The 22,485-nt window shown below is 41.5% G+C and overlaps 1 protein-coding gene across 3 annotated transcripts in view; it reads right to left on the minus strand.

Annotated features, from left to right (window-relative positions):
- invs (inversin) overlaps nt 1–22,386 on the minus strand; it is a 28,459-nt gene extending 6,073 nt beyond the window's left edge. Inside the window, exons 1-15 of one of the 3 annotated variants that reach the window (XM_088307609.1) lie at nt 22,294–22,386; nt 21,887–21,929; nt 20,846–20,944; nt 13,229–13,328; nt 12,615–12,781; nt 10,719–10,892; nt 8,585–8,752; nt 6,686–6,866; nt 6,002–6,111; nt 5,053–5,224; nt 3,651–3,806; nt 3,415–3,536; nt 2,752–2,859; nt 1,960–2,066; nt 1,651–1,860 (exon numbers count right to left, since the gene is read on the minus strand). In XM_088307609.1, the coding sequence (XP_088163735.1) occupies nt 1,651–1,860; nt 1,960–2,066; nt 2,752–2,859; nt 3,415–3,536; nt 3,651–3,806; nt 5,053–5,224; nt 6,002–6,111; nt 6,686–6,866; nt 8,585–8,752; nt 10,719–10,892; nt 12,615–12,781; nt 13,229–13,328; nt 20,846–20,848 (1,778 nt within the window). In that variant the 5' untranslated portion in view covers nt 20,849–20,944; nt 21,887–21,929; nt 22,294–22,386. The remainder of the gene's footprint in view (nt 1–1,650; nt 1,861–1,959; nt 2,067–2,751; nt 2,860–3,414; nt 3,537–3,650; nt 3,807–5,052; nt 5,225–6,001; nt 6,112–6,685; nt 6,867–8,584; nt 8,753–10,718; nt 10,893–12,614; nt 12,782–13,228; nt 13,329–20,845; nt 20,945–21,886; nt 21,930–22,293) is intronic. The other 2 variants (XM_088307611.1, XM_088307608.1) reach the window with 2 other exon arrangements.
- Between the last annotated feature and the right edge of the window lie 99 nt (nt 22,387–22,485).

The following is a 22,485-nucleotide window of genomic DNA, read 5'->3' on the forward strand; positions in this document are numbered from 1 at the left end:
CAGAATCTTTCATAAAGGTGCAAAAAATATGGTGCTCTCAAAATTGTCTCATCGGATATGAATGGAAAAAAAATCTTTTGACAATTTCTTGTCCATCTTAAAGATACACGTGGGGTTCCATGGATGCCAAAATGACAGAAAGGATGAAAATAGATTTCAATTTGCACCTTTAGCTCGGTTCCATTTATCTTTGGCTTACCCATGCAGTATTACTGTATCTGGCCTATTAATTGAATTATCGCTGAAAGTCAATAAAACAACAAAGCTAGTCTCAAGCCATCATGGATGTTTGCATGGTTATCTCCACACTCAAAAACATACAAAACCCCCCTTCTAATTGCAGAAGTAGTGAAATCCTTTATTTGTGCATCTCACGGATTTCACCGCCACAGTGCCTTGGCACATTAGTGAGTCATGGGAAATCAGATAAAAATCAGGCATAAAAAAAAATTCCCCCACATTGCAGTAAGACTGGATTGGTTTGATCTTATTTTGTAATCAGTGCAAAATTCTGTGATTTGGTATTTCATATGTATGATAACAATGTGAATCTTATTGTGAGGCCACTCTGCGAAAGGTGCACACAGTAAATATTTCTGATTTTCTGACCCAATTATTTTTTTTTTTTAGACATTTACAACAAATACTGTATATTTTTTCAACCATAGCCGGATTTACATGTGGACTTTTATGTCATTCCGACTGTAATGATTCCGATTGAAAATCTCTGGTCAGTTGTTTAACATGTGATATGATCTATTCGTTGCCAGATCAGAATTTTCACGTTCCGCTACATTTAATCAGAACAGCTCTGTGACACATGCAGCTTGAACAGAAATTTAAAACATTGTGTGTTTTACCAAGCTGACGTAAGCCATTAAGGCAACAACTTGATAAAAACAAGTTACAAGTCAGTATTAACAAGTTTTCCCGTCGCATATCAAGTGCCTAAACCATGACATCACTGCACAATTACGTCAAGACAAAGATAAGATGCAGCCTGGCTCTTCTGAATTTTGGATTCCAATTTTCAATTTGGATTTTGGCCTGTTCATTCCGATTGAGGTGCTTAAATGGAGCATTTTCATTCGGTTTGATTGTAATCACAATACAAGGCTCCGTTTAAACTGGAAATATATCGATATATCTGTTCCAGCAATATAGACAGTAGTGACCAGCAGAACAATTAAAAGGTACAATTAACTTGTGTATCCACTTGTTGCCATTCATACAACAGAATAATAGCTTTGGTTCAACTAAACTGGCCAAACGTGACTAAATTGAGATAAGATGATATTTAACATCTATTATTATAATAATAATTACATTTACTGTTTGTAATATATTTATTTTATGGTTTGCAATAGGAGTTTTCGAATGTAAAATCTGTTCCTTGGCTGAATAAAGGTTGGGAAACACTGTAGTAGGGGACTAATGTAAGACGTGGGTAAATGGCAAGGAGCAAAAGGAGCATGTCAGGGGAAAGACAGATGCGTGGGCAAGGATGACAGAAAGAAAGACAGATACGACAGATGCGAGGAAAGTGCGACAACAAAGAATGTCGTTGTCAAAGGTGCCCTGTGAAGACCGAAACAAACACGACTGGACAAGGACAGATCTATAACTGAGTGTTATTTGTTCATCTCTCACTTGGCGGCGTCCTTGCGTAGCTGCTCGTGCCTCATGAGGAGCTGCTTCCTCTCCCTGAAGGCCTTGCGGACCGTGTAGCCCTTGTAGATGGCCTGGATGGAGGCGGCGGCGATGTCCTGGATGGCGGCGATGGACAGAGCGCCGTGCTCCAGCATGAACTGGGTCACCTCGCTGTGGCCCCCCAGCAGCGCGTAGTCCAGCGGCGTGTACCTGCGCGTGAATGCCGTTGTCACTCACACAGCCTTTTGAAGGTCCGCTTACCTTTGTGACCGCTACGTCTCATCGTCATTATCATCATCAAAGCCTCGCCTCTCCTCTGTGTGCTCCATGTGGTTAGGAAAGGCGCTGTAGCCCAGCAGCAGCTTCACGGCATCCAGGTAGCCATTGTTGGACGACCAGTGGAGAGCAGTCCGGCCCTGTGGAAACAAGGTCATACCCGCGGTAATTTTTAAATTTAAAAAAATTGGAGGGGCGCTAAGAACTCACTACAAGGTAGGCTGTTTATGTGTCTGACAACTACTCTTCTAACTGTAAAATTATCAAGGCACATATCTTACTAAAAATAAGGTTCAAAGTAATCTGTGACTAAATGACAGCGCCCCTCGAAAAGGCTCACGATTGTCTATTGATGCCACAAAATAGCACAAAGCATGACATGAAGCGCCTCAACTCACTTCAACATAAAGTCGATATAAAAAGTCAACGCAGCCCTGTCCAAACGTCAGCTTTTGTGGTATATTAAAAGAATGAGACCAACAGAAATAATTTCCCCAAAATTTCCACCATTAACCTGACCTAAACCGGTATAATTCCTTTCAAGAAGGGAAGTAAAAATAAACACCTGACATATAATATGGTTGCCTAAGTGTGCACACCCTTGTAGAATCCGAGACGTGGTTATACTCAGAAATCAATCATCAATTTTAATTTATTTTAAATGTAAGTCATCATACACCTACCACCATTTTAAGTGCCCCGAATTGCACCTTGTTGAAGGCCACAAAACAATTCAAAACCATGATCTTGCCACCACCATGCTTCACTGTACCCAAGTGGGAGAATGGGCGTGTTTTAATACACTGGATTAAGATATGCACACACCTCCTTGTCCTGTATGTTTGGATCTGCATGGTTCTCCATCAGGACAGCCATGCATGTGATGTAGCCACCATAAGCAGCACACTGCAGCGGAGTCCGTCCTGCTTGGTCCTGCCAGATAGATCGGATCAGAAATGTTCATTGAAAGGTGTAATAGTGAGTTGATTTTAAAAGATGATTAAATCATATTGTTGATGTTACACCCTAACCAGACACTTTCCATTAAGTACGCTTCCACACATCTAATAAGATTCGGTACAAGAGCATCATCACCTCTGGTCACAGGATTAAACTAAAAAGACAAATAGGCCAACAATATTCTGGTGATTTTATTTTGAAACTACACGAGACGAGACATATCAGCAACAGCTCTCAGTGTGATGTAGCGTAGTAAACCACAACTACAGAAATAAATATAGGGTGCAAGTGCCAATAAAAAACATCATTATGTTTATAAAAGCAGGCCTTTTTCTTTCTCTTCCATTGGGTTTCATTACATTGTGTACATGCAAAGAATGCACAGGGTGCAAAAAGTCTTAAGAATTTTTTTTGCCTGCTAAGTTAACTACAACCAAAATTCATTTGAAATGTAGTACAAATTTGAAATGTTTCAGACACTGAATTTGTGGTCCACCCATTTAGTGCTCAAGATGTGTCAGAGCTCACTTGTACATTAGGGCTGATCCCATTCTCCATCAATATCTGGCAGACCTCGGCATTCCCTCCCAGAGCTGCCCAGTGGAGAGCAGTATGACCGTCCACGTCCACGAGGTCCACGTGTGCGGCACCTTTATTCAACACAGTAAGCTGCTACATATCTGACATACAACTACAGAGAACATAAATAAATAGCATTGGAACATGGCAAAAAAAGCTTCCTGGAAGAGACTGCCGCCACCCACCTTTGATGAGCGTGAGGATGACGTCCCTCTGTCCCATTTCGCAGGCACGAAACAACGGCGTGTGCTTCATTACATCCAGAGAGTCCACCATGGCTCCCCTCTCCAACAGCAATTTGACAGTGTTCACGTGGCCTGACAGGGAGGCTGCATGCAGCGCTGTTTAGACGACAGCAACACCAACATTAAGGTATCTAACCAAATGGATGCCACACGCCTCTCTATAATGCGGTAGAAGTACACCCACAACAAGCCACAACATTATGATGATATAATAGTAATGGCAAGAGCTGTATCCAATATTCCGCCTTTACAATGGAAACAATCCTGAGTTTTGACTTTTATTAATTAACGATATGTTTAATATAACGGTCATTATGCTGCACTACAGTTGTACATTATATGCTGTTTATAGCATATTTCCTACACAATGTTACTAATCGCTAGTCACCTATTGTCATTAAATCGATTTATTATACAAGGCTGTGTGTTATTTGCAGGATTTTATTGGATATAGCAATCTGCACACAAATATAGGTTTAATCGTAATTTCTGGTGCATAACATATATTTGAATGAAACATTCCTTGTTTTTGTCCTTTTATGAGATAATTATTCTGAATTGCTCCAGTTCAGGTCAATCCCTCCACAAGACCCAGGTACCAAAAGCAACGGGTTAGCACGATGGCCTCACAGTGCAGAGGTCGTGGGTTCGATTCCGGCTCTGGCCTTCCTGTGTGGAGTTTGCATGTTCACCCGTGCCTGTGTGGGTTTCCTCCGGGTACTCTGGTTTCCTCCCACATTCCCAAAAAACATGCATTTTAGGTTGATCGTGCCCTCTAAATTGCCCCTAGGTATGAGTGTGAGCGCAGATTCGTCTATGTATGCCCTGCAATTGGCTGGCAACCAGTTCAAGGTGTCCCCCGCCTACTGCCCGAAGACAGCTGCGATAGGCACACAGCACACCCGTGACCCTCGTGAGGAGTGAGGAGAAGCGGTTCAGATAATAAATGGATGGAAGTAATGTGGTTACCAGTCAGCCATGCTGTCCTTCCACGGTGTCAAGATTGCAAATGCATACATAAACAATGATGGCCACACTGGACATTGATTATACATCCGAGAGGCCCCACAGCGTCAGGACTAAAGTGACGTGTCACATGTGTGCAGGAGGACAGTGCTGGCAGTAGCGGGGAGTCTATATGGCTAACTCCCACTAATTTTGCTGACGCTATCAGCTCCTCTCTCTGGCAATGGGAAATCCCCTTTGACATAACCATGCCTCGCTTCTGAGGAGCCGCAGGCAAAGCCAACAGAGTGAAAGCTGCGGAAAGTGTGTTCGAACTCATTTACCCTACACACAAGCACACATAGCCAGGAGCTGATCTCATTTTAGCGGTGCTCACCGGTGCCGCCATACTTGTCGGACATGTTGATGTCAATCTGAGGCGTGAGGGCCAACATGGTGCGGATAACATCATCGCTGCCCTTCCCCGCGGCCCACATGAAGGCTGTCCTGCCCTCCAGGTCAGGCTCATCTTTCACAGATGGGTGGGAAAGAAACACACCTACTGTCTCCTATTCACACACACACACACAGAAAAAAAAACGTTTTGAAGAGTGATTTAAAGGAAAGAGTTTTCAAGTGGATTAAAGACCGGTAAAAAAAACAGTTGCTAAAGAAACGCAACGCTTTGGAAACCAAACATGCACACACCCACACACATGTATACACGCACACTCATACACAAATGCACGCACTCACCCCCCCCCCCCCCCCCACACACACACACACATGAGCAAACAGCCATACCCAAAAATAGCAAAATAAAAAAAAATACATTTTCTGGTTTAGGATTTTCATCGGGTTTTGTGACAAAACCACACATTTTTCAAGTCACTAAAAACACGTTTTACGCTCCGGAGCCCTGGGAAAATGTTCTCACTCAAAAAATGGCAAGAAAATGCATTGATTTGTGGTCGGGTTTGGCCTGTTTTGTCAGGCAGGGAGCTCGTCATAGAATACCGATTGTTTTCCAAGTGGCTAAAAAACACGTTTTTTGAGCTCTGGGAAACTTCTGGACTGCAAGTGACATCATGTACAGGTAAAATCATTTTGGCTCTGCTTTAGCACTTTCTGCACTGAGGGTGTGGTTTTTCTATAGTTATCATTTAACCAATTGGTTTCAGCCGATGAACAGCTGCCAAGTCCGCTCAGTTGAGATGTTACCTAATCGGATTTGGGTTCAATGCAGGGCAAATAAATTGATCAGTACAAAAAAAAGTGATACAGTCAGTGAGCCATTTGAAACATATTTTATTCATCGAGTGGTTTTCTGTGCACAGATGACTCACAGCGTTGTTGCTCTGTGCTCCGTAATGTAGAGGTGTCGCTCCCTGGCTGTCTGAGGGAATGGTGCCTGACGTGTTCCTCTCCAACAGCAGGTGGACAATTCTGGCGTGGCCTGAGAACACAAGAAAATGCAGAGTCACGCACACAGCGCTCCATTTCCACTTCACAGGACTATGTTACTCCTGCTCGGAGGCAACCTCAAAGTGTTCCCCACAAAATTAGGCATTACGTAATATTTAAAAAGCGGGATTGAAAAGTAATTGGGAAAATGCGTGATAAACTAACCAAACCAACAAAAAGTTATTTCATGAAATTTTTGGTTTATGTAACCAGTTCAGGGTGTCTTGTGTTTTGCACCGATTGGCTAGGATAGGCTCTAGCTGCCCACCGCTCTCAACAGGATAAGTAGAAAAACTGTAATGATTAGAAAAAGCTGCCATTTTAACTAGTGTCAACTTTACACAGCTGTCTTGTTGGCTTTAATTACTATTTTATACATAATCTCTGACAATATTTTCTTTGAGAGTGACCTTGTGTGACCTACAAACCTAAAAACGAAACTTGTGGTTAATAAGTGACATTTTGCTTTTCAGGTGGCATGCCACGCTAAATTAATCTGGCAAGCCACAAAGAAGAAAAAGGCAATGGATTCCAAAAGGAGCCTTGTGGGATGTGCGTCAGCTTACCGAGCAGGGCAGCCCAGTGCAGCGGTGTCCTGAAGAGGTTATCGTAAGCGGTCACGTTGCAGCCCTCGTAGGATGTCAGCACCTCCACCACTGCCTCGTTACCGTCGGCGACGGCAAAGTGCAAAGGTGTTCGACCTTCGTAGTCCTGCCAGTTCAGCAGGGACTCTGTGGGAGCTGCTTCCTGCACACACGCAAGACTTTGATGAGTGGATTTAAACGTACCAATTTATTCAGAATGGCCTATGAATGCGAGGCTTGTATTTTAACCCTTTTTTTTCCAGGGTGAAGTGATAAAAATACAATAGACAGATTTAATGAGGTTGGATTTATTGGGGGATTTTCTTCCAAGTCACAGTGAAAATATATGCACAGGCTGAAATATACTGGCCAATAAAATAATATAACATCAATACAATAACATAGCAGAAAACCCATTTCCGTCCTTGCTCAGTCCATCCCTAAAAAAATTCTCATCCTCCGTCGCTGTTCCATCCCTGCAACGGGTAGCGTTGTTGTTGTCCATTTTTGTCCGATTTTTTATTTTTACGTGAATGGGGTTTCTGAGTTACATACACCCCCCCCCCCAAAAAATGACTAAATTGGACGTGTGTTTTTGTCGCAGGACAGCGCCTATATAAGGCTTTTAAACATAGTCCACAAATGTTCCTTGACTTGTTCCATATTACTTTCACTCAAGGAATAAGTGAAAATTTCTAAAATCTTCCTCGATTTATCAGCGAGACCGAAAAAACTTTGGATTGACACCGGATTGACACTGTCCTCAGGTCAATTTGCAGACTATGCTTAAAGGTCGTGTCCTCACCATCGCAGAGTCAGTCAGTGATCAAGGACACCTCTGGAAGTGATTTTTATCGGATTGCTCAAGGCCCAACAGTGGGTCGTGGATGAATAGGTAGTAAAAAGACATCCTCAGTTTACGACGATAAAGACGTGACATTATAAGGTTAAGAATGGCACGCAGTTAACTACATTAGACTGTTCACGGAAATAAAATCGGCAATATGTTGTCACGCGGCTCAAGAAGGCATTCTGGGTCAACGGTGTATTTATGGCCTAGACACGTTATCCCATCCTAATATTTAAGTATGACTCCAACGTCAGCCGAGGTTAGCGATAGATTAATTCATTCCGACTTGAGAACTACTGTAATTTGGGTTCTGTTGCCATCGTAGGAGCTGAACTCCGTCCTAAACTTTGTACCTGTATATATGTTTTAGTTTTTTTCAATAACAGTTTCAATCTCATTGTAGTTAGATTTAGTATTAGTTTTAATTTTTAAAAATTGTTTTACGCCAGATCAAGATTTTTTTAAAAAAAAGACCATGGTAAGTATTGTGCAGTGAAAATTGAAGAAAAATATTACATCAAAACATTTTGCTAATAACTTAGTTTACGGTTTCAACAGTCCAGACTTTGAATCACAATAAGAGCCGTGCATACCGCTTAGAAGGTTTTTAATATACAATGAAGCTAGGATCCTTGGTTTGTTTCTAAAGTTAATTTGAGGGTTGAAATCTTGTTGGAAAGTATTAAACCTGGGTGTACAGTGTACTATTTTTTTTCTATACTGTTTAGATTTTTTTTCATGAATAAAGCAAAAAAGAAGCACATTTACCTCGAGTCGAGTCGCCACTCAAAAACTATTTTATTTCGTTAATGAAAATGTATTTTCAATTTTTGTTTTTGTTTGTTTTTGTTACCTAAAATAACCATAACAAAATATTGGAGGGAGTAAATATTTATAGATGTGCCTATGCGTACAATTTTAATATTGTGTCTGGCGTAGAGAAAATACACAATCAACATTAGTGCACTCAATTCTTCACTCCTTCTTGAAACTGATCTGACATTCATTGCAACGTTCTGTGAGACATGTACCAGTATACAGCGGACAGTTTGCGTGGCGCTGGCTTCCTGGCTGTGCGCGGCCCAGTGCAGGGGAATCTTGCCCTCGCTGTCAGGGATGCCGATGTTGGAGTCGTGCTTGATGAGCAGGCGAACGTGCTCCGGCCGGTTATAAAACGCTGACCAGTGCAGGGCGGTTTGCTGTGAAGACAGGCAAGCAGGACAGATGAAAAGGAAGAGATAGCGATGACGACTTGGGTCTAGAACAGAGAGGGCCGTTGTGGCCTTGCGGCTTTGAGCTTTTCTATTACGCAAATGAAAAATACTCCACCAAGAAATCTGAGGGCAAGTGTCAACACAAAGCTCACATTGACGCTGGAGCCGAGAAGCAACCCAGATAAGCGCCGAAATGAAAGCTACTGGCTGTCATCTGACATGATGATGCATATTGGCTCATTACAAAACTAACTAGTGATGTCACACCTCAGCATCGCCGCACAAGGGAGACTCTGTCCTGGTGGCCACAGATACTGAAGCTTCACTGCGACATGAGTGCATATGACCTAAAACTACTCAACTAAATCTATTTGTTCTGCGGCAGACACTCAGGCTAGATGTTTTTTCAGACAGACCGTAGAAAGGCTATCAGTGCATGTTTTAAGTACACAGAAATGAGACAAATCAAGTCATAACATTTGAGCAAGATTTCCAGGGAAAAATGTGTCTGCAAGTCGTAAGGTCCACTACCTTTCATGATTACAAGGTATTTACTCCTGTTTTGATTTTTTGGGGCGATGCCACGACAGGGCGGGGGGGGGATCTGCGAGGGCAAAGAGGAAAAATATGATGACAGCCAATAGTCCTGCCAAATAGGGCACTCGACATACAAACGTTCAAATGAATAACGTTTAGAATTATAGAACGTGATTACGGGGGTGCGCTTGTAATGAATGAGCTCATGAGTGCGTGACAGTTTACTGACACCTTATAAGTCACGCCTTCTGGCTCTCGATTGGTTGGTTTACCTCAGGCGCGGTGGTTTCACTGCTAATTTTTCACAGATTTAATTTATCATGTATTAATGTTAAGTCCGAATGAGTGTTTTAATAAACATGAAAAGGACTCGCCAACTCGCCTTTTAATGAAATATTTTGCACCGTAATGTAATATTTTATAATTGAGGATTTTCATGTGCATTACAGGCGGGAAGTAGTTATGCTTTGAATTTTTCTTAATTTTATTTCATTGACAGATTTTTTTTTTTCACATTTTCTACTTCCTTCTCTAAAAGTTGTTTTTTATTCTAGCAACCTTCACTGAAACCAACTTTTTACCTTCCTTCCTTTGTTCATACTCTTTTCTGACCTCTTTCCAGCCTTCCTTCCCGTCAGACCTCCTTTTTTTTTTCCTGGTATCTTTTCTTTCCTGACCTCCTTTCTTCCATCTTTTCTTCCTTTTTGCTCTCAGACCTTTTTCTTCATGCATCCTGACATACTCCCTTCCTTTGCTTAAACCTACTTTCTTCAGTAATGCCTTTAATTCAAGCATGCTAACATCCTGTACATTCCTTCCCATTATCAATGTTAAAGGTGCGGACATGTCGGATCTTTCATTTTCGAGCCGTTATCTTATGTTTTCACTCGATGAGATCCGAGACTAACTCAAAAGCGTTTCGCTCACAACATGCTAATCTTTTGTTGACTGCGAGAGCTAAAAAGTGAGTAGGGTCATGAAACTTCAGCATTCTTAATTTGGGCTCCCGTACTTTGGAATGTTCTGCCACTGTAGAAATGTTTAAATCTCAGGTTATGACTTATTTCTACACTCTTTCATTTGGTTATACCACACTTTTTATATAAGTAGTCTCTCGCTCTGCCTCACCCGCTGGCATCTGGATTTTGGCCTGTTTAACTGCCACTTCTCCTCTCCTCCCTCACCACTCCTGTCCTCTCCTGCTTGGAGATGTCAAGATGTCAATAAATGAAGTGAGGCGGTTGCTGTGAATGTTCTGTCTCGACCTGGTGGGACAAAAGTAGGCCCACTTCCCTGGAGGTTTCTGCCGACCTGCGGCGCTTCATTTCATTAAATGTACTCTGATTCTGTTTGTGCTAAAATTGCACAGCCTTGTCATTCTCAAGATCTCTTCCTTATTTTCCCCCCACTGTACCTTGTTCTTGTCCTGTGTGTCGACCTCCCCGGGGCCGATGTGTTTGAGCAGCAAGGCGAGTGCTTTCGGAGAAGGGTGCCGTGTGGCGAGGTGCAGGGGGGTCATTTCTTCCAAATCTTTCTGCAGCCAGTTGGCATGTCGAGACAGCAGCAGCTTGAGGAAACGAATATTTCCCTGCAATGCAATGCAAAGAAAAAAAACCGGAAAATCTCAGATTTAAGCAATATTCCGCACAACGCTTTCATTGTGATTTGTGCTGAACACACACGCACACAGACACACACAGGTCCATACACAAGCTTGTGGTCTTTTAGTGGTGCCTTGTTCAATTCACGGGTCATCCATCTTCGTTCGCTCTCATTTCGGTGTGTGTGATGAGCTGTTAGACAGTTAACACCTGATCTGCCCCCCCCCCCTCCACCCACCCTAGTCATCATTACCATCATCATCCTCTGTTTGGATGGTATTCAGCAAGGGCCTCCTGAGTGGTCCACTGCCTAACAGCTCTCACGGGAGGCTGGGTTGTGTGGCTGCGTGGCCCCTCCGTGCGTGAGTGTGTTTTGTATATTTACCATGGTGCCGACTCAAAGCCGCAGCCTGACGGATCTATCTTGTGTGTGAGCATGCATCTCGACCGAGTGAGTGTGTGTATGCACTCCTGTCCTCCCTATTCTCAGTCCAATTAGATCCGTAATCCCTGGCCTCTCTGCCTGTCTCGGACAATTATTGATCCTGTGTCAAAGAGACAGGGCTCCCCGTCACCATCATCCCCACATGCAGACGCACACACCAGGTCTATCTACTGTGTCTACTGCGATGCCTTTCTTCAACAACATCAAGATGACAAATCATAGAAAATGTTACCAAATAAAGGTGTTACTAGGTGGAAGTATACATTTAAACTGGCAAAGAGATTTGTCTTTTTAGTTGCAAGAATCTATTGAAATATCTAACTCTTTCTCTTCAAATTAATACCATGGACACTTCATTTTGTAATAATTCTCGATAGTTGTTATCATAGAAATATATTATTATTATTATATACTCATGGATTAATATTTGGTCTTTATTACATCTATTTACTAATTAAACAAATTACATGGTTCACCTAAAAGTTCCTATAATTTAGCTCGTTCCGATTAAGCATTTTTTAATTATTGACATAAATTTAAATTTGTGAGCAATTGTGTTATTTTTTTTATTATGATTCTTAAATTATTGTTTTTTTAAATTCAAAATACCTTCCTAAGCTTTCACATTTTTAACATCAGAAAAGTATTCCAATTAAAGGTGTGATTAAGTTGTTGAATCATTTCGAAAAATCATTATACTGATAATTATGACTCACTTTTCGTTCACTATATTTAATTAGAACCTTTTCTTGAGTGTATTATCATTGCAGTTCATTCACTGATTGGCTTCTACTACCTTGTAGTGATGCTTGCGGCATCCATTTCAACTTAATTGACCAAACATGCTTCCGTGCCCTAAAAACTATCATTACTGTATCAGTATGAAATGCTTTCAGGGTTCTTCCCCATTCTGTTAATTCGTCTCACAGTACCCCCGAGGCAGTACATACAGTCACTAGGGGGCAGTGGCCTCCCTCTTTTCACCGAACCCCAGCCTGGTTGATTTTGTTGCTCACTTGCAAAGACATTATTATTTTTTATTATAAATTGTAGCGGATAAACTTTGTCAGCTGCACTCAATAAAAGCTCAAAACATGCCAATTTGCCTCATGTGCAAACAACCAGCATTTGACCGACCTTGGCCTCTTTGGCAAAGAGGTGAAACATCCTTAACCTGTTGACTGCAATGCCGGTGTGTGTCTGTGTGTGTGTGTGTGTGTGTGTGCGTTAAGGGCGTGCGTGTGGGGGTCAGTGCAGGCCGTGCCTTCTGTGCGGCGAGGTGCAGAGCCGTGCGCTGGCTGTGGTCCGTCTTGTTGACTGAGGCTCCGGCCTTTAGCAGAATCTCTGCGCAGTCTAGGCGATCAGCCAGAACGCAGTACATGAGAGGGGTGCGGCCAAACTGATCCTCACGGTCCCGTAGGGCTGGCTCTGCTATAGGCACAAATACACACATGCGCAAATGAATTCATGATGATACCTGAGGGCCTTGAATGCACTTATTAGCTAAAATAAAACCTCAGTGTGACTCACTTCTGTGCATATTTGTGTTTTAATATTTGAACACATTGACCACTTTATAGAAGTGAATATCTTCTGTTTTTTTGTTTAGTTTTTTCTTTTTTTGCTGTGAAAAAAAACCTCATTCTCTTCTGGCCGCATGGGTGTTCTGCTGGGGCTTACCTTGCCCTTCGACCTTTCAGCACAAAATTTCCTTGCAAAAATCAATGAAGCACTCCGGTATTACATACTAATGTGAAAGCAATCTTGTCTGTGTAGGTTGTGAAAAACTCATTTTTTTTTGGACCTATCAATATTTCAAGATCCGGACTTTTGGCCTCTTCACACATATGCACCTCAAGCTAGTTGCATGTTATTCACCTGTGATGAGTTTCAGCAGCACGTTCCTGTCGCCATTGACAGCGGCGGCGTGAACCTGCGAGCCCAGAGGAGCGGCGCCTGGGCCGGACGGCGCTGAGGCCTATAACACAAATACAAATAAGGTCACAACCTTTGGCCATTTCCTAAAATAACTTGCATATCAATGTGTAGGAAGTTCTCAGACATTATTTTGCTCCAAGCATGAAACCAGGTTGAATTTCTCCATCATCATGATCATCATCACTTACACAATGAACAAAAAACGTTTTCTTGTTGTTAACTATGATACAGGTTTAAAAAGAAGCAAAGCAAATACTAAACCCTAAAAACAACTCAAGGTGTCATGCAGAGGTGAATCCTTGAATTCACAGAAGTTATCAACACTTAAAGCCCTTTTCCACCACAAACACAAGTTCCTACTAAATTTAGGGCGTCATTATTTTCACCCATCATTTTATATTTTTGCATCATGCTCTGTGCACAGACGATGGGATGCAGGCTTCTTGTTTTGTTTTTTCCCCCCTGAGGAGCAGTGCCGGGCGACACAGTCAGAAACGATGAAATTACTCTTAAATAACATTTAGACCTTCCTACATGTTTTAGTGAGCTGATACATGCTCTGATCAAAACTACTTTTAACAAAACACGACTGATTGAGGGAACTGAGCTGTTCGCACTGCAAAACTAAAATCTAACCAGGATGAGATATGCCTGGTCTTTGTCTGCAAAGATAATATTTCTTACCAAGCCGTTTTTGCATAAGCGTATTTCACTTGCTTCAAGCATTTCCCCCCTTCATTTAAATATGCTTTTATAACTTGTTATTGAGATTTTTTGTTGAGCAAGTTAACCTTAAAAAAGACGAGAATTACAATAATTCTACAGATATAGGTTGTATAAGTGCACTTGTTTTAAGAGTTTGGTGGAGGTTTTTGCGGCAAGCTTTATTGTTTTTAGAAAATGTTCTGTTCTATTGGCAAATCATTTTGCTTAAATTAAGTACGTGTGATATATTCCTCATTAGGCAGTGAGGGTTGTCGCCTTTACGTAGCTACATCTCTGCATAAAAGGACAGCAACTTTAACCGCCGTGTTCTCTACGCCGCCTTTAGTAAGGCAGAAGACTGTCGGCATCACCTCACATTTTTTTTTTTATGTGTAAGTTTCAGCAAAACAAAATTTAATATTGGGAGATGGATAATTTTCAAACTTTAAGTCCATCAATTACCTCTTCATGCCCCCTTTCAAATCGTTTGATGTCCCTTTGGGAACCACAGAAATTTTGACCAAAAATAAAAAAATCATTATTGGACTCAAAAGTAATATCAATATAGACCTACTGTGAAGCATGGATCAGAATGATGAGATTTAAAAAAAAAATTTATTCAATTATTTCTTTAATTTTTCACCTGCACATTAAATTAATTATATCACAAATAAAGTGTGTTCTCCATCTGTAAAAATGATCATTTAATCGCGATGAACACCTGACATTCCATTGGCTGTCAAGCACAAAATGAAGCTATTTTGATAACGTATTGGCAAGCTGATGTGTTCTGACAGACGTGCATGTGTGCGTGTGCGTGCGTGTGTGTGTGTGTGTGTGTGCTCCCACTGAGGGGGTTAAATCTCTTCCTGGCCCCACTTAACAAGAGCCCAGTGAAAGCTGGGTAATCTGTAGACAGGAAGCAGCTGGGGAGTGTGGGGTGGGTAGAAGCAGGCGTGATCCCTGTGTGAGCATGTAAGAGGGGGGTCTCTCCTCATGTCTTATTAATGTCTCATTAATACTGCAACATGCTCCGCTCTGCGTGTCTGCGTGTGTATATGTGTGTGTGTCGGGAGATATGGGACAAAGCCTGCGGGGTACAACATAGAAATCAATCATTGCCCCTAAACACATCGAAGCCAGCGGCACTAACCAATTCCATCCCTACGCGGCAATCTGAGATTTTCTACGTCATCCAAAAATACTTCTAGAACTTTGGCTCCCTCAACTCATTGGCAGGAAAATTTGAGTTCTGAAGAAAGCAAAGAAGAATCGAATGTCCTCCAAGCTTCTCATCTCACCCGCCATCCCAGCTGCCATCTCGTAAAAAGAGCTCCTGCAGATGGTGCGTGCGGCACGGCAATTACCCATCGTACCTCCTTGCTTTCTCACGCTCACGCATTACTCAATTGAATGAAAAGTAAATCATCTTGTGTGTTTGGCAAGGTGAGTTATTTACCCTGAGAATTGTTTTTAGTTACCAAGATTTTACTGGAATCCACCACAAACATCTAAACCGATCGTTAATTGGTGGTGATTAGTCAGCAAAGCGCATTCTAATGTCTAACACGTGCGGAAATATCCCAAAATATAATAGCAACTCTGCTTTTACAACAGATGAAGCATTTGGATCTCCAGTTTTCTATTTAATCCAGCATTAATTACAAAAATATGTTTATCTAACCCATGCGTGGGCAAAATACAGCCCGGGGGCCACATGCGTCTCGTTAAATGTTTTAATCTGGCCCGTCGAACTTGAAAAATATTACATAAATAAACCTTGTTAATGTTTTGTTTTCTAAATACTGTGGTGTGTCAGAGACAGATATTTTGTTGTAATGCTTTTGTTCACTTTCACTTGAAATTAAATGTATTTTTTTTCTCTGATGAGGTGAGGTTACCAAAACACTCCATCCATCCTCTGTCAAATTTTAGAATCCTTTGTGGCCTGCCAATCAAAAAATCTGCCCACCCCTGATCTAACCAGACATTGTGGTAAAATTGTGAGAGAGGACCACAAAGCATCCCAATGGGATCTCCACAATTATTAGGGCAATCTGTATGAATGCAGCGGTTTGGCCAAAAGGTAGGTGTAGAAAGCCAGCCTCGAATGCTAGAACAGTATTTAAATAGTGATGTTTTATGTTGGAACCGCTATTTTCATCATGCAAGTTTTAATATGACCCAAATTTAAAAACAAATAATCAAGGTGCTTCTCTTCATATGAAGTCTTAGCATGCTTCTGATATCAAAGTGATTTTTTCCCCCTACTCTGACAAGAGCTCATTAAAACTTACTTTTGACTTTTCTTGATTTATTTTGATCTTTCCTCCTCTCTCTGAGTCAATATTAACATCCCCAGCTGCTATTATAAACACATGAATTGATTTAGGAATAATCTTAAATGCAAGAGGGGAACACAAAAAAAAAATCTGAATTTCAGCTGTATGGACTATGGGGGACACGCTCATCGATCAAGTGAATTGACGTGAGGGACATTCAGGTCAGTGAGAGGAGGCAATTAGAGTTTCATGAGGAGCCGAGTGTTTTGGAAACACCTACAGTGAATCCAAATTTGTCTAAAAAGGCTTTTGAGATGGCGCGTCTGGAATCAAACAAAGACGGTTGTAAAAACAACGGCCGGGTCCTGTTGAGAGCTTTGTAGCGGGCTCATTTTCCCATTCACACGCGTTCCTCAGGGAGCACTTCACTTGTTAATATGAAGACAATAACTCAGAGTAGAGCATTGATCATGGGCCGAGGGCCGGGCCGACTGATTGTTTATCTGTAAGAGTATCGATTCATGCTGATGCTGACATTATTTATTCTTTATTCATAGTCCCGCTTGTATAAATACAAGTTTAACAAAGAATCTACACTTTGTCCAAGCCTTTTAAAAACTCGACAGGAGTGCGACACACTCACACAAACACACCCACAAAAGTAGACCCGGTGTGTGTGTGTGTGTGTGTGTGTGTGTTGGTTTTAGTCTATATGTTACTCTGACTGTTGTTTGTGCTTTGGGAAGGAGTCTGGTTTTGATAGAGGACAAAACTAAGGCACGCTGGGTAAGCAGTGGGAAAACGGCACAGAAGCCTGTGGCCTTTCGCTCTATTATAGGTAACACACACATGCACACTTTTATATAAGCCTATTTTCTGACAGTTTAAAGCCTGAGCCAGCGAGGCTCTTAAAGGTGCCTATACCACCTACATGGCTCTCAAGGGGTGGGTGTGTAAATGTGTGAGTGTGTGCATCTGATAGCAGACAAACGCTGCGGGAGCCGGCCCTGCGTTTTGACTGACAGGTAAAGAGGTGGGAGGATGGATAATATTAGCCCACAGGGATGCCCGATCCACAAAGCCCTATTTCTGGGGGACATCCTCAATCCCCAAAGACCAATGAGCTGACTCCCTCGGCTGGGGGCCGGGCCCACGAGCACAGCGGGGCCAATCAGCAGGGCGCTGGCAGGCTGAGTGACATATATGTCTGCTAATTTACATCATTACCGCGATGCATCCTGACAAATGAGCCCCCCGGGTGTGAGCCAATCACCTGGGAGGGTAATGCAATTAGGCGGGACTAGAGCTGTCAGTCAAACTGCCACAGGCAGGGGGTCAGGTAGTGATGCCTGCGGCCAGAACACCCCTGAATACTGCATTGTCGTTCAAATACAGGCAGATCTAGAGCGGGAATTCTCGACGCAGTGGTGCAGATATGAGGAGCAGGACCGAGGGGTGTGTGTGCGTGTGTGTGCGTGAAGGGACGCTGTGGAGGCAGAAGACCTCAAGAGACTCCTCAAGGTACACACAGATTGACTTGTGTCCTTTGAGGCACTGTGTGTGCATATCCGCATACATCTGGGTGTGTGTGTTTACATGTGTTTTCGCCCACTGAGGCACACTGTTGTTTTTGCTGAGAGCTCCACGCGAGGAACAATACTTACCAGACTGGAACTTAGTAGAGCACAAAGCTCCATCAAGGTAGAACTGTGGCACTTAGTGTATCTGCATTATCCATCTGTTAGTTCCCAGGCTACTTCCAGTGTCAGGACAACGAAAGATGTTCCGAACAGATGAGCGGTGCATTTTGACACAAACTGGACTGTACGATTTGAATTCGCCACCATCGAGTTACCGGATTTTCCATTGCAAAGTGAGCTGCAGGATGATATTTTGCGACCGCCTACTTGACATCAAAGTTTAATCTTAGTGCGGGCCCCACCTTTTCCTTTTTAATTTAATCATTATTTGAGTAATTTTTTTATTCCCCATTATTTAAGAACAGTTTTTAGGTTGAAATTTTGAAAAAGGTTCCAGTGGCTTCTAAAAAAAAAAAATAAATTAAACGTGTTTTGGCAATATGAAGAACTGCCACGGTATTCTCATTTATTTCATTCGGGTGGTCTTTGGTGTGCAAAGCATTTTTTTAGGTGCTACTGGGGTGTAAAAAGTTTGAGAACCACTGGCAGCCAGTAACAGGGGCAAACAGTGAAAAACTGTGATTACACCCCACCCCAAAAAATGTTTAAATGGTAAATAAAATGCAAACTATAATCCAAAAACAGTCAAATATAATTTCAAGCGAATCTTACAGCACTTCTGTTTAAAATAAATGACTTATCGCGAATTTAAAACAAAAAAAACGCAAGTGAATAGTTAACTACGACTATGTGGTGCTTTACGTGTAGTATTTGCCCAACCGTGCTCATTAACTAACAAACAAACTGATCAAAACAAGAACTCTCTTTGTGCTCCTGTGCTCAGGCAGAGGGCAAAACTGAAGAAGAGCTTAAAATAATATTCACCTTGCATTTTGAGTGACACGCGCATTAGTTTTATTGGTAATCAAGTTGATCTCGGGTCTCATGAGGTGCTGTGATATCATACCGAAGCTTTCCACTGAGTCGATAAGAGATCTGCCCGGCATGTTGTTGATGTTTGTGTTGTGTTTGCAGGTCAATACTGCTGTGAGTGGCAGCCTGTCAAGCAGTGTTAATCAAAGCCTCAGACCATAAACTCGTTTGCCAGTAACATGATGGTTTTAGCTTCCCAGCAAACATTATTAAACAAAACGAAAAGCAAATGATGTGTACAAAAGTGAGCCGCAAAGGTCCCCGTAGCGTCTGTGTGCTTGAGATGCCGTTTGACTCATTTGGAGAGTAAGGGGGAACTGTGTGTTTTGTGTCCTCCCATTATATCACTAATGAGCAGCCCTCAGGAGGGACGGGAGAGGGACGGCGCGGCAGACAGAAAAAGACAGACGAAGAAAGAGAAAGAGAAAGGGAGACCGAGATCAGCTTGGGGACTTTTTCCTCTTCGCCCTTCCATTCCCTCTCCCCCACACCTCGGAGTCTAATTGGACTAAAACTGTGATCTAATTAAATGTCCAATTAAAGTGCAGAGAGCAACGTGCCCACCGGCGAATCACAGTACAGGGACATAATCAGTTGGAAAAACAAACAAAAAAATCAATGGGAAATGGAAAAAGATGTTAAAAAGTGAAAAAGCAGCACAGAAGAATTGGGAGGGGGCTTTGAAAACAAGTAGATTGAATAGATATATCGAGATAAGGCACAAGATTACCAATAAGATCCACTTATTACAAATATTTTTTAGCCTATGGCAGAGTGGCAGTTTTTAATCGATGCACACAAATGACTAAAGGATAAAGAGGACGTCTTTAGTGACAGAAGACCAATAGACTAATTTCAGTAATATGTCAGATTCAAATAACTGACACTCTTTGGTTCTGGGTCACATTACAACCATGCCATCTATCAAATGGGAATTCAAGTCAAAAATGTCATCACAATAATATGTCCTTATGCGGCCCCACTACTCTAAATATAAACATGAAAGTCACATGACCAAATTCAGAAAACAGGTGGTACGTAACATCACAGTAGATGTAAAAAAAAAATATATTCAATAACGTGAAATGCTGGCATGTTGTTACCGTATTTTCCGGACTATAAGATGCTATTTTTTTCCTAGATTTTGAAACAAGCGGTTAATACAACGGTGTGGTTATTCTTTGGATTTTTCTTTCATCGGTAGGGGCGCTCTATAGTTCAGAAAATAAGTTAAATAAATCAATTTTTTTTCTCTCTTGGGTCTGTTACGTTTTAATTAGCAAAGTTGTTACCGTGTTAAAAGGCACTGTTTTAAGAATCTGTTTATGTACCTTTATGTGCATTCACGGTACAAAATTGTTCTGTACATGCAGTAAACAACAATTTTTTTTCAACATAGAAAACTGCGGCTTATAGCATGGTGCGGCTTGTATATCATTTTTATTTTTTTTTATTTTATTTTTTTTTTCAAAAAGAGTCGCTGCTTATATACAGGTGTGTCTTATTGTCCGGAAAATATGGTAATCAACTTTTAAATTGCATTATATTGTAGTTATTTTTATCTTTTTTTTTTTTTTTTTTTTTTAATGATAAAAATAAATGATAACTGCATCACATGAAATGCAAACAACTATAAAAGAGGAAATTGTAATTGGAATGTCCGTCTTAACCACTGATAGTCAGTGAGAGTGCGATAAATCTTCCAATTTCTCCATCTGTGAGTTGCTCACACACTGTGAACCCCCTACGGACAGCTTGAGCCCATCAAATATTAATGCAGGGATTCAATTCAACATTCTAGTTAATCTCCTGAACAATTACGCTGTAACGGGTCACATAATTAGGGTTTGTTAAAGTCTCAACTGACCTAGTCTCTTGAGAGAGAGAAACACAATCTGGCAGCAGAAGGGGGCAATCCCAGAACTAACCACTGATTTTTTTAAGGGTGTAAACCCCAAGAGAAGCGTACTGTTTTGCACTATTTGGAAGATTCTTACCATTGGTGCATTGAAATGCTCCAGCAGATGTTTCCCGGTTCAGTGCATCGCTGTTGGGTGCGAGTCCATGACTCCTAACTGGCCTGATCCCTCATCCGGCTGAGGAGTGAGAAAGAGGCTCAATCACATACATTGACAAGCCCAACTACTCATACAATGAACTGCCAGAATGACAGTGATACTGTGTGTGACTCTGATCCTTCAGTTTATAAATAATCAAATCTGAATAATAAACTCTTTGCAAGTTGAGGGAACCACAAGTTCAGCAAAATCAGACGTAGGGAACATTTTCCCATGTCACTGATGGCACAATATTTTCAAGTACTAACAGTAAAATTGTGAGTTTGAATAGTTGTGCCTTTATGGGATGCTGTGATTGACTGCCAATCAGTCCAAGGTGTAGTCTGCCCTTTTTGCTCGAAGTCAGATGGGATTAACTCAATTCCACCCGCTATCCGGATAAGTGTTTTAGAAAATGGATGGAACCTCTAACAACAATGACAGTTGAGCAGCTGACTGGACAATCAACAATACAGTGCAATGGCGATTTGTCGTTCCGCGAATGACGTTATTCCCGACGAATACCGGAGCTAGCCGAACAAAAGCATTTTCATTGTTAGGTCGTGGCTTTGGGTCTACCAAGGAATCTTGGACGTTTGCATTAAAAAATATATATATATATTACACCAAATATGGTTGGTCACGTTTACTTCACACTTAGTCTTTGAATTTAAGAAAAGAAACATGGCACAAAAATATAAAACAGTTCCCTTTAGATGTTTCTTTTTAGAATTACAGCACAAGTTGTATCAAATCCTCCTTGGCTTTATACATTGCTCACCTGGCTGCACCTCCATCCATCCATTTTCAAAAGCACCTGTCCTCATTAGAGTTGAATCCTAGCACACTTTGGACATTTGGGAATTGTCTCTAGCCAATTGCGGTACAGATTAGAACAATTTAGATGCATACATGTGGTTGGAATGTGGGAGGATGCTGCAGTACCCAGAGACAAACCACACAAGGAAGAGGAAAACATACCATTTCTACCAAGAAGGCGAGATTTGAAATTCGAATTTCAGAACTGTGAGGAAGACACAAATTGGAATTAATGAACAGCCACGTTCACTTTTTGAAAGTTGATTGTCTTACTCTGATTATGCGTTATCGAAGTGTACTTTGTTTAGGTGCCAACTTCGACAGGCATTAGGGAAAGTTAGTCTTTTGCCAAGGAGTAAACTTGTTCACAAAACGAACTCGAATGTCTCGGTAAAAAAGGACAAAATTAAGGTGAACAAAAAAGCCACGGAAAATGACGCAACTTGTACCGTTCAATGAAAGTTATCGTAAGTGTATAAAATATTAAACAAATAAGAGACACGGATAAATGCCCGTTAATATATAATTAACTAGCCCTATTTGCCCTAAAACTGTAATTTTATGTTTACCTTTGAAAGCCCAACTCTCAAGTTTTCTTCCAGGGCGTCCCGTTAGCCGTGATGATTACTAAACACTACAATTCCCATTAAGTTTCAACCGTTACCATGTTTGTAGTTTATATAACTAGGGAGGACACTTGTCTGAGTATGTGTTAAAACTACATTTCCCAAAATGCACTTAGTTTCAACGGAAGTTTCGCC

Source organism: Idiotropiscis lumnitzeri, chromosome 10, assembly GCF_059441095.1.
Source record: "Idiotropiscis lumnitzeri isolate Australia: NSW breed Sydney's pygmy pipehorse chromosome 10, RoL_Ilum_1.0, whole genome shotgun sequence".
In the NCBI taxonomy this organism is placed as follows: Eukaryota; Metazoa; Chordata; class Actinopteri; order Syngnathiformes; family Syngnathidae; genus Idiotropiscis; species Idiotropiscis lumnitzeri.